Source organism: Aegilops tauschii, chromosome 2, assembly GCF_002575655.3.
Source record: "Aegilops tauschii subsp. strangulata cultivar AL8/78 chromosome 2, Aet v6.0, whole genome shotgun sequence".
Lineage (NCBI taxonomy): Eukaryota > Viridiplantae > Streptophyta > Magnoliopsida > Poales > Poaceae > Aegilops > Aegilops tauschii.
The window spans coordinates 1,921,874-1,937,495 of record NC_053036.3 but is presented as its reverse complement, the minus strand read 5'-3'; the positions used below and the strand labels follow the sequence as shown (position 1 = coordinate 1,937,495).

Here is a 15,622-nt window from a genome sequence, read left to right as displayed (position 1 = left end):
TTCAGGATAATCAGCTAGATGTGTCTATCATTTATAATGACCTAGAGTTAGACTCTTTCGAGAAATTGAAGATCTTCGAGATTGCTTGCAGTTGCAGCTTCAGCTCAAAGGTTACTTTTGGAGAGAAAACAATGAAAAAACTTGAGCCGCTGAAGGTTGAATGCTGCAGTGGGTCGACTTTCTTTGGCCTTGAGCATCTAGGTGAACTCAAGGGTGCAAGGGACGAAGTACTGATGTCTGAAATCAACACAAAACTTGAGAACCACCCAAAGGTAAAGAAACCTGTGGTGAAGCTGGAGGAACAAACCCCGTCGTCCTGATCAATCCATAGTTCAAGGTGGTCATTATTTTTGTTTTGTTTAATCTTGTTACAATTCATGTATTTGTGCCGTGGTGTACTGCTACGATTGAGCTGGACCATGTCGAATCACTTCTTAATTATTCCTACCTTTTTTTTTTGATACATCAAGGAGGGGTGGAATGGTGCCGTGGATCTTCGAATCCATGGATGCATTGTAAGTTTGTGATATAATTTTAAGATTAGAGATACAATTAACAGGCTGTATCAATGCGGTATAGTATATGCTAAGAGGTAAAATATGTGTAGAAATGACATCGGAACTGAACTTGAATCGTGCATTGTGCCCAGCATTATTTCATTAGTTCCGTCTGAATATCGTTGATCATTAATTAATTGCAGAGGCACTCAGTGCTGTCCACCAAGAAAATGTTATTGTAGATACCTCGCAGAGGCTTACCTGCTTGCGGTGTAGTCTATGGAAAGATCGGCATCAACCAGTAATCCTGTACTACAGGTTCCACAATGCAAAATGCAGCTAAAATTTGGTCGGCCATGTGGAGCCGATGGGGTGACCATGTGGTTCGGCGGGAACATAGTATTGTAAGCGGCGGTGGACTCGGCGGCGGTCTCCGGAGCCGCAATGGGCAGGTGAGGCAGCATGGGTCCCGGGCGCGGAATGCGCCGGCTGTGGCGGCGGAGCGCGCAGGATTTGGTAGGGCAAAGAGGTGATTCAGGTGGCCGGGCAGCCACGATTTTCTAATTAGAGCATCTCCAGCTCTAGCAGATCTCGTATTACTCCGGCGAACTGGGTTATACGGGACGGCCCAAAATAATCTGCCCGTGCAGATATCGTAAATGAAGCCCAGCCTGTAAATTTTTTAGAGGAGGCCCATACACCGTCCTCGGTTCCTCATATATGCGGGCGCTGACGGGATCCGGTGACAAATCCGCTCGGCTCCAACCACGTTTTCTGTCCCATTTCTTTGTCCTTTCTCACCGGAAATGTCATCTGCGGGCTTCGATCATGGCGGCAGTAGGGGTTTCGGCCGCGGCGGGTTCGTCGGCCGCAAGTGCCTCCACGACGACGAGGTCAGCGGCTTCGGCCTCCGCTCTGCCGTGTCGGACATGCAAAGGGAGGCAGCATGCACGCGCGGCGTGAGGTCCCGTAGCGCCGGAGCGAGGTCGCAGGCATGGACGACCATCCGCCCCCTCGGCCGGCTCTTCGACCCGGCAATCTAGTGGCTCCGGACGGCGAGAGGGCGTTCTTTGCGGCAAGGGCCGCCACCGCTAAAGATGCAGCTGCGCAGCTGCCAGCGTTTTGGGAGGAGTACCAGCTCCAATGCCGGCTCTCCGGTTCGCTGATCTACAATCTGCCGCACGGAGGCGAGCCGCTGGCCGTCGAGGTCATCTCCAACAACGAGGGCCATGACACCGGCTCCGTCGACAGCAAGTTTATCTAGTTTTAGCTAGTTCAATAAATGTTTTATCTAGTTTGTGTGTATTGTTTGTACGAACTCTGGTGAACTATGTGGCGCGAACTATCTAGTTTATTTAGTTTAAATTTGAAGTATGTTTTATAACAGATCTGTTCTGCACGAGCTTGCACGTTCCTGCAAATTGGTTTTAGAGGATCCCGCAACTGAAAATTGGGGGACGGAGAGATACGGGATCGGCTAGAGATGCTCCTAGCACCAAAAATATCGTTCTGCCTTTTATTTTTCATTCTATTTTCTCTCATTAGGACATCTCCAACACGGACCCTTAAACTGCCCGCATACGTCCGGACCACGCAGTCCGGGCGTGTTGTGCCATCCAACGCGGCCCGTTAACGGTCTGCCGACCGAACGGACCATGTTTTTCGCGCAAATCGGGATCAAATGTTGGGGTTTACGAGAGTTCGGACACAACAAACGTTGGACTCTTGCACCCATGGCCCGCCCAAAAGGATGGCGGATCCTGCGCTTTTGCAGTTGACCGCCTGTTTCCACGGCAAAATCCCCACTCTCTTCCTCCATCCCGCTGCTCTCCACCCAATTCTCGTCCTTTTCTCCCACCCTCTTCCTCCCTCCCGTCGCCGACACATGGAACTGGAAGAGATCATGCCAGAGTTGGAGGTGGTGGAGGTGCAGGACGATCCCAGCATCACCCTCGCCCGGAAGATCAACTCGGTGACGCGGAAAAATCGTCACGTCAAACCGAAGGCCGCAAATGCGGAGATGCTCGAGCCAAAGGCTGGCGAAGGACAGGCATCCACATGCTTGTCGTCGGCGTGGTGGAGGTTGTGGCCAGGGCCGCGGAGCCAAGATGGTGTCGCCCGCCGTCCAGACGTTGCTATGGCCAGAGCATTACAAGGCTCCGTACTACTACGCCGTCAAGCAGCCCGGTAGACAGTCCACGACAACCGTTTGTGGGCAACTGCCTTAGATCGTCGAGGTCAACGTGGCATCGTCATACGTCGGATAATTTTTGATTGTTCCATGCTATTATAGTATCAACCTTGGATGTTTTATACACTTTTACAAGCAACTTTATATCATTTTTTGGACTAACCTACTAACTTAGTGTCGAGTGTCGGTTGCTGTGTTTTGCTTGTTTTTTACTTTGCAGAAAATCAATACCAAACGAAGTCCAAATGCCACGAAACTTTATGGAGATTTTTTTCTAGCGATAAGACACCTTGAAAGCTTCGGGAGGCCACGAGAAGACGAAGGAGTGGCCCACTAGGCATCAGGGTGCGCCAGCGGCCTCTGGCGCGCCCTGGTACCTAGTGGGGCCCATGAGCCTCCGTTTGACCTAACTCTGCCTCAATAAATATTGTAAAATCAGGAAACCTACCGGGGAGTCCACGAAATACTTTTTCCACCGCCGCAAGCCTCTGTTCTCGAGAGATCCCATCTGGGGACACTTTCTAGCACTCTGCCGGAGGGGGAAACGATCACAGAGGGGTTCTTCATCATCCTTGCTTCCCTTCCGATGATGCGTGAATAGTTTCCCACAGACCTACGGGTCCATCTCAATACAATGTTCTCCTTGTTGTTCTTGGGGATCTATTTGATGTAATGCCTTTTTGCGGTATATTTGTTGAGATGTGAGTTTATGATAAGATGTATCCATGAATATTATTTGAGTTTTCTCTGACCTCTTTAATGCATGATTAATATACCTTCATATTTTTTCTCTGATTTATTGGTTTGGTTTGACCAACTAGATTGATTTATCTGTCCATGGAAAGAGGTGCTTTGTAATGGGTTCGATCTTGCGGTGCTCAATCCCAGTGACAGAAGGGGAAATGACACGTATGTATCGTTGCTATTAAGGGTAAAAAGATGGGGTTTATTCATACGTGAGTTTATCTTGTCAACATCATGTCATCTTGCTTAATGCATTACTCCGTTTTTCGATGAATTTAATACACTAGATACATGTTGGATAGCGGTCGATGTGTGGAGTAATAGTGGTAGATGCAGAATTGTTTTGGTCTACTAATCTCGGACGTGATATCTATATGTTTGGTCATTGCCTTGGATATCTTCATAATTATTTGTTTTTCTATCAATTGCTCAACAGTAATTTGTTTACCCACTGTATGCTATTTTCTCGAGAGAAGCCTTTAGTGAAAACGGTACCTTGAATTGTTCATACATGACTATAAAAATCCGGTGCCATTTAAAGGATGTCAAGAAACGAGGTACTCCCAAATGGACCCTTTTGGCCAACCCGAACACATTCCGTTGAACATGATATTTTTCTTGGAAATCTCACAACTTTTGCAAGCAGGCGGGCATGCCCATGTTAGTCATACATGCCCGGTTTGTGTGTCTTCCGACACCGTATGCATGTTGCGACATCTCTCACCATTTATCGGCCTTTTTCACTAGGAAACCTCTAGAACATGCAAAACTTGTCAAAAACCAAAACAACTTACCATGGTGCATTCAATTGGTCATACAAGGCCATGATAAAATATTGAGGCCATTTCAAGGATGTCGAGAAACAACATCCTCTCAGATGAAGCCTTCTGGCCTAACTGAACATCCTTGGTTAAACATGGTCTATTTTTGTACATCCTTCAAATAGCCCCAAGTTTTCCACTAGGTGGGCATGTCCATGGTACGCATACGAGTCAGGTTTGAACGATTTCTGATACCGTATGCAAGTTGCGACACGTCCAGCCATTTATGGGCCTTTAATGACCGAGAAAACTTTGGAAAATGAAAAAATTGTCCCAAAAAACTTGGTATTGTGCCTTGAATTGGTCATACAAGTCCATGGAAAAAATTGGGGCTATTTCAAGGATGTCGAGAAACAACGTGCATTTGGACGGAGCATTCTGGCCTACCCGGACACCCTCCATTGATCATGGTCTATTTTTTATCATTCTTGAAATGATACCACTTTTGCAAGAAAGTAGAAATGCCCATGGTAGACATCAATGCAAGGTATGATCGAATTCTGACACAGTTTGCATGTTGCCAGACGTTCGACCATTTATTGCACCTTTTTGACCGAGAAACTCCAAAAAAAAGTAAAAATTTTCAAAAACCAAAATAACTTGGCATGGTTCCTTGAGTTGGTCATAAAATAATATGAAAATTTTGCAGCCATTTCAAGGATACCAAGAAACAGCGTGCTCTCAGAAGGAGCGTTTTTTCTTACCCGAACACCCTCCATTTAACATGGTCTATTTTTGTACATCCTTAAAATAACATCAATTTTGCCACCAGATGGGCATGCCAATGGTAGGCATCTATGTCCGATTCTGAATGCTTTCTGTCATCGTATGCAAGTTGCGACACGTCTGACCATGTATGAGCCATTTTTGACCGAGAAAACTCAAGAAAATGCAAAATTTGTTGAAACCAAAACAACTAGGCATGGTTTCTTGAAGTGCTCATACAAAACACCAATAGAAATTGGGGAATTTCAAGGATATCAAGAAACAACATGCTGTCAGATGGAGCCTTCTAGCCTACCCAAACAACCTTCGTTGAACATGACCTATTTTTGAACAAATTCCGACATCTTATGCATGTTGTGACACTTCCGGCCATTTCATGACCTTTTTTCAAAAAAAAAAAACTTGAAATTCCAAATTTGTTAGAGTTTTTTCGATGAATGTTCAAAAAAATTAAAAAGTTGATTTTCAAATATACGTTCTTTTCAGAAATGTTCATTTTTGACATTCTGAGCAATTTTGAAAGTCACGCTCATTTGTTTGAAATTCCTATACAATTTCTTAAAACACAAATATTTGTATTTTATAAACAATATTTGAACAAGCACAAATTAGAACAAAATGTTCAAAAGTGCAAACTGGTTTGGAGACCTTCTAGAAGGTCCATGAATAATTTTTTGTTTCTTTTTCTCTTTCTTTTCTGTTACTTTTTTTAAATACCAAAGTTGAAAAAATGTCCAAGATATTTTTTCCATTTTTGTCGATTTTTCAAAAATCAGAATTCCAAACTTGTTCATGTTGTTCAAAAAATGTCGGACTTTTAGAATTTTATTCATCTTTTAAAGAACTGTTCTCAATAAAAATATATTCATATTTTAGAAATAATTCAGAGTTTCAAACTCTGTTCGTGTTTTCAAAATTTTCTCAATTTTTCCAAAATTCTTTAGAATTTCAATTTTTGTTCTCTTTTTTCAAAATTTCATTGCAATTTCAAAATATTTGTCCCATAATATAAGTGCATGAATTAAAGAAATGTCTTTGGTTCGGGTTTGTTGATTGCCTATCTTGTTTGTTACTGATGTCCATTTTATTTTAGAAAAGAAGGTTAAACCCTCGCCTCTCCATCAATCGATGCATGCAACCATCTTTATTAATTATTTCACAAAGGTCTGACAAGAAAATACATGAAGCCACCCGAAGCCACCACTCACACCTATAAACTCGATAATGTGGAGTGTTGTCACCCCCCATATCTAAAATCGGTGTCATCGACGATCCGTCCACCTAACGTATCTGGACCAACAGCCGGTGCAACTGTCTTAAAGCGCGCACCACATGCACACGTTTTAGAAGCTAGAAGCCGTCATCATCCTCAGACCGCTGACCCATCTTCAGGATAGAGATCCGCATCATCCTTGACAGTCCAGACATCCGTCGACGCGACCACGGCGCCAACGGCACCACCGCCCTGCGCGCATTCATCCAGACACAAAGACTCTGAAAGATCTGCCATGCGTAGCACCTGCCGACCAGGCATGACACAGCGTAGCACCTGTCGGCCATGCATGACTTGACATCTCCGCCGAAGCTCCGTCCAAGACTTAGCCGCTCCACCTCCTCCCTCTATCTTCCAGCGCTGCTCCCCAAACGATGCTCCCAAGAGAGTAACGACACTGCAGTACCGCCATCGTCCGATCTGGATGACCAGATCTTAGGGTTTCCCCCGAAGTAGCACGAGTGGGTTGACAGAAGTTACAAGACAATGCCTTCATCAAGGTAACGATGCAAGACGCCGCCATCACCCATCATCGGCTTGGTTTTCACCGGCAACACTGTCTCCCCAACTCGCAGCCAGGACTAGACGACGGATCTGGAGATCTGACCACCCAGCCTCAGGCTGACCATCTTTGATGAAGGAGGTGGCCACCACCGCCACGTCCAGGGCCGGAGCCCCGGACGTCCTCGTGATGCGGGTCGATTCCAGGGGCAGCCTACCGTTGACGGGACGGTACACGACATCGGCAAGTGTGGCCCGCTCGAAGCCCATTTGGACCCAAATCGGGTGCCCAAGCCGCCGCCACTGGACCAGTCGCCGAACGCTGCCGCCTGCCTGGCCGCCGCCGTCCCGCACCACTGCTGTATATCCGGCCATCGCGGACCGCCGCCGTCCTGACCGAGTCTTTGGCGAGGAGAAACGCCACCACCGCTGCTGCGGAGCACCGGCTTTGCCGGCGACGCCCCCGACGACGGCGGCGGGGAGAGGGTGCGCGCTGGTGTGAACGGAAGACGGCCGGCGGCGACGCACGGGAGCGGGTGTTGTCCATACCAGCAGCTTGATGCCTCTCCATTTAATTTCATAGCTGTTGCAGACCAATATCTACCAGTACCAGTCCATGCTCATGTCCGATGAATATCCTACAGAAAAATTAGTAACACATGTGAACAAGCATGTGTGAAGTCGTAAATTTAGTATGATCCATACATAAAGATGTCATAACAAGTCAAAAATGAACACCTGTAGCTCACTCTCGAGAATCCAAAAAACAAGCATGTGTAAAATATGCAATAGAGCAGGTTAAGTAGCACGCCGAACACATATAGTAGGATTAGATGTTCGTTCAAGGAATAATACAAGCTAGCAACATAGTCCTGCGCATGTCTCCAAAACGGAAATGAACCGGGAGGCAACATTACAAGGTGTAAGGCTGTGAGTGTGATATATGGCAACATGTACTCTTGTTTTATAAAACAGCAAAAGACTAGAGGCGGTATTGCACACCTGGTGGACCTCTAAATTTTTTTAGTATACACTTTCCATCATTAACCTAACCCTCTACCTACTTTAAAGCATAAATTGCCCTGCTAGACATACATAATCAAGGACATTGTCGACAAGCCAACAAAAATATATTTTTTAGGGTCACAGAAACAAGAATTTTTTTTTTCAACATCACAAAAACAAGAATTGATAACACAATTTAGTTACCTTCTTCCCGTTGAATATGCTAGACTGTGAACTCGTCCGAGACCAAAGCATAGGTATCTCCAGCTAGGAAAATGTCAAGAAATATATTACTATTATTTCTTAAAAATTAATGTATAAGAAATGAAGCATCCATATTATTATAGAAAAAACAATAAGTACAATGACGCCCGACTTCCACTGCTGAAAAGTAATGATATTTTTCAGTAATGACATCCTTTTATTCTCCTGTTGTCTTTTCCTTGTCGGCCAACTCCTTTGAACTCTGGATTTGGACTTGTAAGGGCTTCAGCTTGCTAAAGCCGGGCAACATGCCTCTTCTCTAAAAAAATCTTCGGGGCCTAGGGGCTCGACGGCTAATTGCAAAATTTGGACGTTGCTTGGTTAATCCCGACGACACGTAGTGATTTAGAGCTGATTTAGTCTTTTAATCAACGTGTTTTTCAGTGGAAGCAGCTGCAGCCGGCAAAGAAAAACGAAGCTGCACGGTCTGTAAGATTCACATCATTCTCTGCTCTGCTAAGAGGGATGTGGAAGATGCCGGATACGTCGCTGGCTGAGCTTGTTTTGGCTGACCTTGCTCTTGCCCTATGAGCAATTTAACATGGTCCATCTTACTTTGCTTTCAAGATTTGTTTTTTGAAAAAAAGGCCATGAAATGGTCGGATGTGTTGTACAACGTAAGGAAGATTATGTTACGACAGTATTACAGTCGGTCCTCCTTAATATCCAATTCAGGAGGTCTTTGGTGGGGGAATGTTGAAATTCATGGCTGCACTTGGTCCGTAGGTTGATGGAGGTTCAACTCTGTGACCTGTCAGATAACATTCATTGGAAATTATCAACGAGTGATCGTTTCTCAGCGAAGTCTATGTACTCGGATTTAATTGATACTGGGCCAATTCCGCGATTCCTTCATATCTGGAACATTAAAGTTCCGCTTAGAATTAAAATCTTCATGTGGTTTGTCCACAAGGGAGTGATCTTGACAAAAGACAATTTGATTAAGAGAAATTGGGTAGGTAGTTCTCGTTGTTGCTATTGTGCAAGATGAAACTATACAACACCTCTTTCTCGATTGCCCGTTGGCAAAGCTACTGTGGCGCACGATACTTATAGCCCTCCACGTTAATCCTCCAACTTGCATTAACACGTTATTTGGGATGTGGCTAAACGAAGTGGAATCAAACATAGCGAGAAATATTCGGATAGGAATATGTGCATTACTTTGGGCTATATAGAATAACAGGAACGACATTATCTTTACCGGAAAAACTTTATCAACTTTTTGCAGATTATTTACAGAACTACTGCTTGGATCCGTACGTGGTCGTTACACATTCATGCGGACTCCAGAGAGCTTTTGGTTACTGGGTGCAACCAATGGGAGATGGTAGCACGGGGTATCTTCAACCGATTTGGATGGCGAGCTACTAATATGCTAGGTGTATAGGCATCGTAGCATGTTGCTAACTTCGCCGGTTGTGGCACCTTATTATTTCATTTTGTTTGCTCCGGTTGTGAGCCAGATTTGAACTTTAGACCTTTTTATACACTTATTTTAGTAAGATGGCTGCATGCATCATTTTGATACAAAGGCTGGGGGCTATTCTCCTTTTTTCTAAAAAGGAAAAATAAACTTCTCTTTTCACAGGGAGGTAAGATGGTAAGAGTTACCCGGACCCATTACTTAATAAAATCAATGACTCAGATCTATTATATACTCTTACCTCTCATGTGAAAAGGGAAGGTAAGAGGACCATGTTTATTATTGGAGAGCATGCATTCTGATTATAACAATGTTTGCTATATTGCAAATATTCTAATGTTTGACGATATCACTAGTACAGAAATAATTCAAATATATTGCTAAATTCTGATGATAGTGGCTGTGTGCATCAACCACTCGATGTGGAGGCCAGAGGCACTCCATCCTCTAGGCTGCTAAATTCTGATGATAGTGGCTGTTTTGGAAGAACAAAATTGGAACTAAAAGCTTGAGCCAATAATAAGAGAAACTCAAAGAAAGTGATAGAGTTTTCCAGAACATTGAGGTTGGGTTTGGTATATTGGTACATTATGATTACAATGCAGTTTTGCAAACCAACTTTTACAATTTAAAAACTTATGAAACGAACATTCAGAAAATGCAAACTATTTAGTGAGTGAGAAACAATTTATGTGCCCAGAAGGTATCCTAATGTGTATTCCCAAAATATTATACGGAGGGTAGGCATAAAATTGGTAAGAAGAGCAAACTTAAATGTTAGTCCAACACAACAATTAGTGTGTACCTGTATGTTACTGCGCACCACACCGTGACAACCCCTTTATCTGTTCCACTTAATATTATTTTCAACTCCGGGACATAGCAGGTCGCAGTTACACCATCAGCATGTTTAAGCGTGGCTTCTGGTTCTGTAACAGATGCAACCCCAAGATAATCCTTGGGCTTATCATCATACTTCCACACCTATTTGATTCATCCAACATTAATTTTATTACACGTCGTACACCAATCGTTCTGAGTATACAAGGCCTAGTGCTTAGTGCACATACCTTGGCAGTCTTATCCATAGATCCAGTAACTAGAAACCTTGCAGGAGCAGAATTGCCGATGATGTAATCAACTGAGCATACTTGTTCTGAATGACCATCCAGCACAACGTAAGGCTCCGGATTGTCTGCTGAAGCTATCGGAGGAGCATGACTCCACAGCTGTGTGTAGAGTTGCTCTTTGTCAGATTTGAGTGGGAAACAATAGTGATAGAGACATATGTAAATATATATTTCCAAGATGAAAATATATATACCTTCACTGTTCCATCACAGCAACCAACACCAAACAATTCATCTTGGTCAGTGTTAAAAGAGGCATGCGTCACTGTCCTGAAGTGGCTTGGTTCCTGATACATGCTCATACACGTCCAGTCCTCTGTGTTCCAGATCATAATGCTGGAGCCAGTAGATAGTAGCACATAATGCTGGGATGGATGGACATCCAGAGATATGATACCCTTACCCTCACTAACAATGATAGTTTTAACCATTACGAACCCCTGTTCAACCCAATCGAAGTTGCACACATGCAGCATCCCATGATCATCACCGGCAACAATGTTCCAATTGCGGTTCCCTTCCACAAATTTAGCTGAATGAACTGCATGCAGAGGCAACAAACAGGCGTGTATTATGATCGGTTAAAATGCTGCAAAGTTAACATCAATGGAGAAGTTGTAAGCGCTGGACGTAGTAAACATGCCTGGCTTGTCGCTCAGTTTAAAAGGTGTCAGAGATACCTGCAAAGAAATTCATAGCTTAAATAATACACACCACATCTTATAAACTGGGTTGCCTCTGTTTATTCACAGTAAACAGTAACTTGCCTTGGTGTCGTAGTTCAACATTACAATGTATCCCGACAAGAGACTTAACAGAATCCTGCATCACACAAGTGGCTATTCATCAACATTACAATGGAAAGAATGAACAATTTTTCTAGTAACTCTGCTTTGAAAAAAATAATTAAATTAGCTTACTCAACATTATATTGCATTAAAACACCTGGACTGAAATAAAATGCGGGCTTGTGTTTACTAGGAGACGTGCTGACCATTGCATGCTGTCTCAAGATCTGTACGTGCTTTATTAAGATTTTAAGACATTTTATTCTCATCTATAACCAACGGGCAACAGTGATGAGCTTTTGAGAAGCTGCCTCAGGTTACATATATCCGAGTTGTCATCTCTCCCAACAGAGCACGTGTCACCGGTTAAGAATTTAAGATGCACATGAGATGGCCAACACACCCCTCACTGCCAAAGAAGCTCAGTGTGGAGCTAGAGTGGTTGATGACATCTTCCCCTCTTTTTCATTTTGGTTCTGTAATAATTAAGTAGATGGAGTTGGTTTAGGACTATGGTTTTGCTTTCTACACCCTTAGCTGTTTCAGTGTTTTGGCCTTTTGTTCTGGTATAAGGAAGTAAAATAGTTGCAGACTTCACGATGCTGTGGTCTCATTTTGATGGAAACAATGTGCGTGCATAAAATCAAATACTCCCTCCGTCCCAAAATAAGTGACTCAATCTTAGTACAATTTTGTACTAATGTTGATACAAAGTTGAGACACTTATTTTGGGATTGAGGGAGTATAACTTACCAGGGTTGACTTGGATGCAAATCCATGTCTTTCAGTGACGTGAAGTTCTCCACGTGCACAGCTTCCTGCATAAAATGAACATTAAGGAGACCATAACCTCTCAATTTAACCAGATTTTTGCAAAGGGAAGCACCAAATCACCTCGGGTTTATCCGGGTCCAGAATATATGGGTCCAAGGTCTGCAGAAGGTTATATCATACAACATCAGCACCATGACTCCAAAGGGATTTGGAAGAACATTATAAGTATCACCAGTAAAAGAATGAATTGCATTTCTATTGAACACACACACACACACACACACACACACACACACACACTCTCAATCTAATATTATATCAATAGGTGCGCTATATAAATTTTAATGTTATTTCTAAGGAAACATGCAACTTCATCTTTCGAAGGGGTCAAGCGAGCAACGCCCTGAACCCGAGGGACAATAGCAAACCTATGCAGAATAAGAGTAAACTGAAGTGATTCAAGAAGGGAAACAACAAAAGAAGCCCGGTTTGAGGCTTTGCGGAGGTCTCGACTGCAGGTGCAGTGGCGGGCTGCCTGCTATTAAAGGCAAAAGGTCGAGCAACCCACTTTGTTTCTCGTCAGACAGAGAGGTGGACAGAGTCCTGTCCTCTCTGTTTTGCAGTTCTGAAAAGTACAGGCTTCTTACCAGATAAAGAATTTGTGATATTTGCTTTGCCGTACGCCTCCGATCCCGATCGTGGTCCTTACAATTCAGTGCAATCTTAAGGCACGTTTCAACCTCTTTAGAAGCAATCTCCAATGCACGCCCTTGATGTGTTTTTGTCAATGCCTCAGTCCACTTTACTAGTTCCTTCAGTTGGAAAGGCATAGTTAGCCGAATGTGAAAAAACATACCAAGGCATCAAATTTTGGAAAAAAAAACATGTTAGTCCTAACCATAATTACCCCAGTTCGAAAATTTTGGTATTGTTTCGAGCAAAGGACTTTAAACTTTTACACAAAATTGTATTTACTTTGAGTATACTCTGAGTCTTTTTTTTAAATAGTAATATCATGGTAAAAGAAATTTCCAAAGTTTCAACAAAAGTTTAAACAAGAAAGTAGCACAACAGTTTCTGTGTTCTTATCATATGAGGAAACCATGCATTTGAGAAGAATGCCTATTTTTTAAGTTGAACAGTAAGGGAAACTCCCCACTGTAGTTCTTATTGCAAAACAAAAATTGGTCAAGAAAAAATCCCGCAGTTTGGCATGCATAAGGAAAGCATACATCACATCATTGTACCCCTCTAATGGGTCTGCACAATTATGTGCTGGAAACAATTATAATAGTTTTTTTTGCAACGATCTAATAGTTTTTTCTTTGCAGGGAGAAGTTAAGCCCAAATATTTATTGGTTTGCGATGTGGTAATGTTTAGTTGATGGAAATAGCAAAGTTAGCAAACATGGTAAAGTGTTTATCGCATTAAAATCTCTTCTGAATAACGAGCCACAAAGTGCAACCGCTTCCAACTGACCTGTTGTACGAAACTGTTCTTGTCCTTTTGTGTCTCTTGATAAACTTTAGGTCCTTTCGATTCTGTCAGAAGTTCAAATATTACAGTCCCAAGACTGAATATATCTGCCTTGTTTGACACAACGCCATCGTCTATGAACTCTGGTGCCGTGTATCCCCTGTGAGCACCACAATACGACGTAGTACATTAATATAAGGATAATTTACAACAAGATATCAAAAGAAACAATTTATGTTAAATAGACTTGTTAGTTGCATAAAAAATTAAATAGGATTGTTTGCTTACCTCGTTCCAGCAAAGTTGCCGGCGTTGCTTGTGTTTTCATCACCAAAGAACCGTGAGATACCAAAATCAGCGATCTTCGGTACCATGCTGTCATCCAACAATATATTGTCGGGTTTCAAGTCCAAATGAATTAACCCTTTTCCATGAATGTAATCCAAACCATTACAGATCCCCTTTATTATCCGATGGCGCTCTGGCCATTCGGCTCCACGAGGTGGACCTACGCAGGGAAACAGGTAGCACAATTTATATTTTGTTTGCATGTTGCAACAGCAATTAAGTAATTAATACTTGGTCCGGAATGAAACTGTGTTATACTTATCCCAGATTCTCATATGTGTGTGAATGAAAGAAAACAAAATACTAGCAGAGCATCGAGTAGCACTAGTTGATGGCTAATCTCTTGGAATTAGAATGGGTTAACAGTCCAGATGTAGAAGAGTGCATCTAACAATGTACAGTAGGAGGCTAGGAAGTAGGTGGAAGAAAAATAGTTTGTTGGGTATATGCTGGAATGAAATTGAAAACCAAACGAGGAAGTAAATGGTGTTTCCTGTGGATCATATCATACCACCCTTTTTGACGGGGCCGTTGGGTACAAACTCCATGCAGAGCAGCCTTTCTCGCTTTTGTGCAACAATTTTCTCTCCTTTATACAGGATTTCCTGTTCCTCCATGTGAATGCAGTAGCTTAGCAGGCGTACAACGTTCTTGTGCCTCAGCTTCTTCATACTAGCCACCTCAGCATCAAATGCGTTATCATCGACAACCCGTCGATTGATGTGAAGCCTCTTAACGGCAACCACTTGGTCATTTGGAAGCAACCCCTGTTATATGTGTAGGAGAGACATGTGTTACTATTCAGATTTCAGTATCAGTTATGCATAAGAACTAGTATTACTTACGGCTATTAGTAGTTGAGAAGAAATGGAGCCATGAAGAATTAATTAAGCATACCTTGTAAACCGTACCAGACCCTCCACTCCCAACTACACGGTAATCTGAAAAATTATCCGTGATATACTCAAAAAGTGGCAGGGGTAGCTGTTTGGCATCCAGAATTGGATCCTGTAGTATGCTCACAAGAGTATTCCGTTGGTTGTCGATGTCATCCATGCCGAATCGAATAGCCTTCCCTTCAAGTAAATAAGCGCTTGTTTTCCCTGCTATATATAAGAAGTAAAATAAGTGCTGGTTTGGGAACACAAAAAAATTACTTAAAGAGCCAGAAACAGAGCAATAGAACAAATTAAACCACTTGTGATGCGAACCTTTGATCTCCACCCAAATTTTGAATGTAAAGGAAACTAAGATCCGCATATAGGTACTCCAAGCAAATGAGCCTTTGGAAAGTCAAACGGGCTAACCTTAAGATCTACGGCGGCCGGCCAGCCTTTCTTCTTCGCTCGCCGCCGAACGGAGGAGCCCTGGCGTGGCAAGAAACAAGATGCGTCAAGCTAAGCTATGGCCGGAGTTTCAATCCAGCTTAGAAGATGCGTCAAGCTAATCTAGGCCAGAGTTTCAAGCTAGGAATTAAATAAAATACGTAAGCGCGGCCCTTTCTAGATCTGCGCCTTGCAGTACATGGCAAGCTGTCACAACAATTAAGTAATAGTATTTGTTATTATAAAATATATAATACCTGTCGGCCTCGTCTTGAGCGACGCCAGCCTTGATACAGACCACTACATGGCCTGGCCTGTGTCTTTACTATCTC

At 43.0% G+C, this 15,622-nt stretch overlaps 1 protein-coding gene across 4 annotated transcripts; it reads right to left on the bottom strand.

The window, feature by feature from the left end:
- Positions 1-5,886: 5,886 nt before the first annotated feature.
- On the bottom strand, positions 5,887-15,474 carry LOC109776668 (uncharacterized). 4 transcript variants are annotated; one of them, XM_045232401.2, is made up of 15 exons: positions 15,177-15,266; positions 14,863-15,071; positions 14,477-14,732; positions 13,906-14,125; positions 13,621-13,777; positions 12,788-12,952; positions 12,261-12,299; positions 12,120-12,184; positions 11,346-11,400; positions 11,222-11,258; positions 10,773-11,119; positions 10,519-10,677; positions 10,254-10,432; positions 7,963-8,025; positions 5,887-7,391 (listed from the first exon to the last, which is right to left on the bottom strand). In XM_045232401.2, the coding sequence occupies exons 1-15, from the start codon at positions 15,223-15,225 to the stop codon at positions 7,331-7,333; spliced, it is 2,061 nt and encodes a 686-aa protein (XP_045088336.1). In that variant the 5' UTR covers positions 15,226-15,266; the 3' UTR covers positions 5,887-7,330. The 4 variants fall into 4 exon arrangements, with proteins under 4 accessions (XP_045088336.1, XP_020190918.1, XP_020190917.1 ...); XM_020335329.4 differs by lacking the exon at positions 15,177-15,266 and adding an exon at positions 15,273-15,474 and having other exon boundaries at positions 5,888-7,391; XM_020335328.4 differs by lacking the exon at positions 15,177-15,266 and adding an exon at positions 15,273-15,474 and having other exon boundaries at positions 5,889-7,391; positions 14,863-15,068.
- Positions 15,475-15,622: the final 148 nt, after the last annotated feature.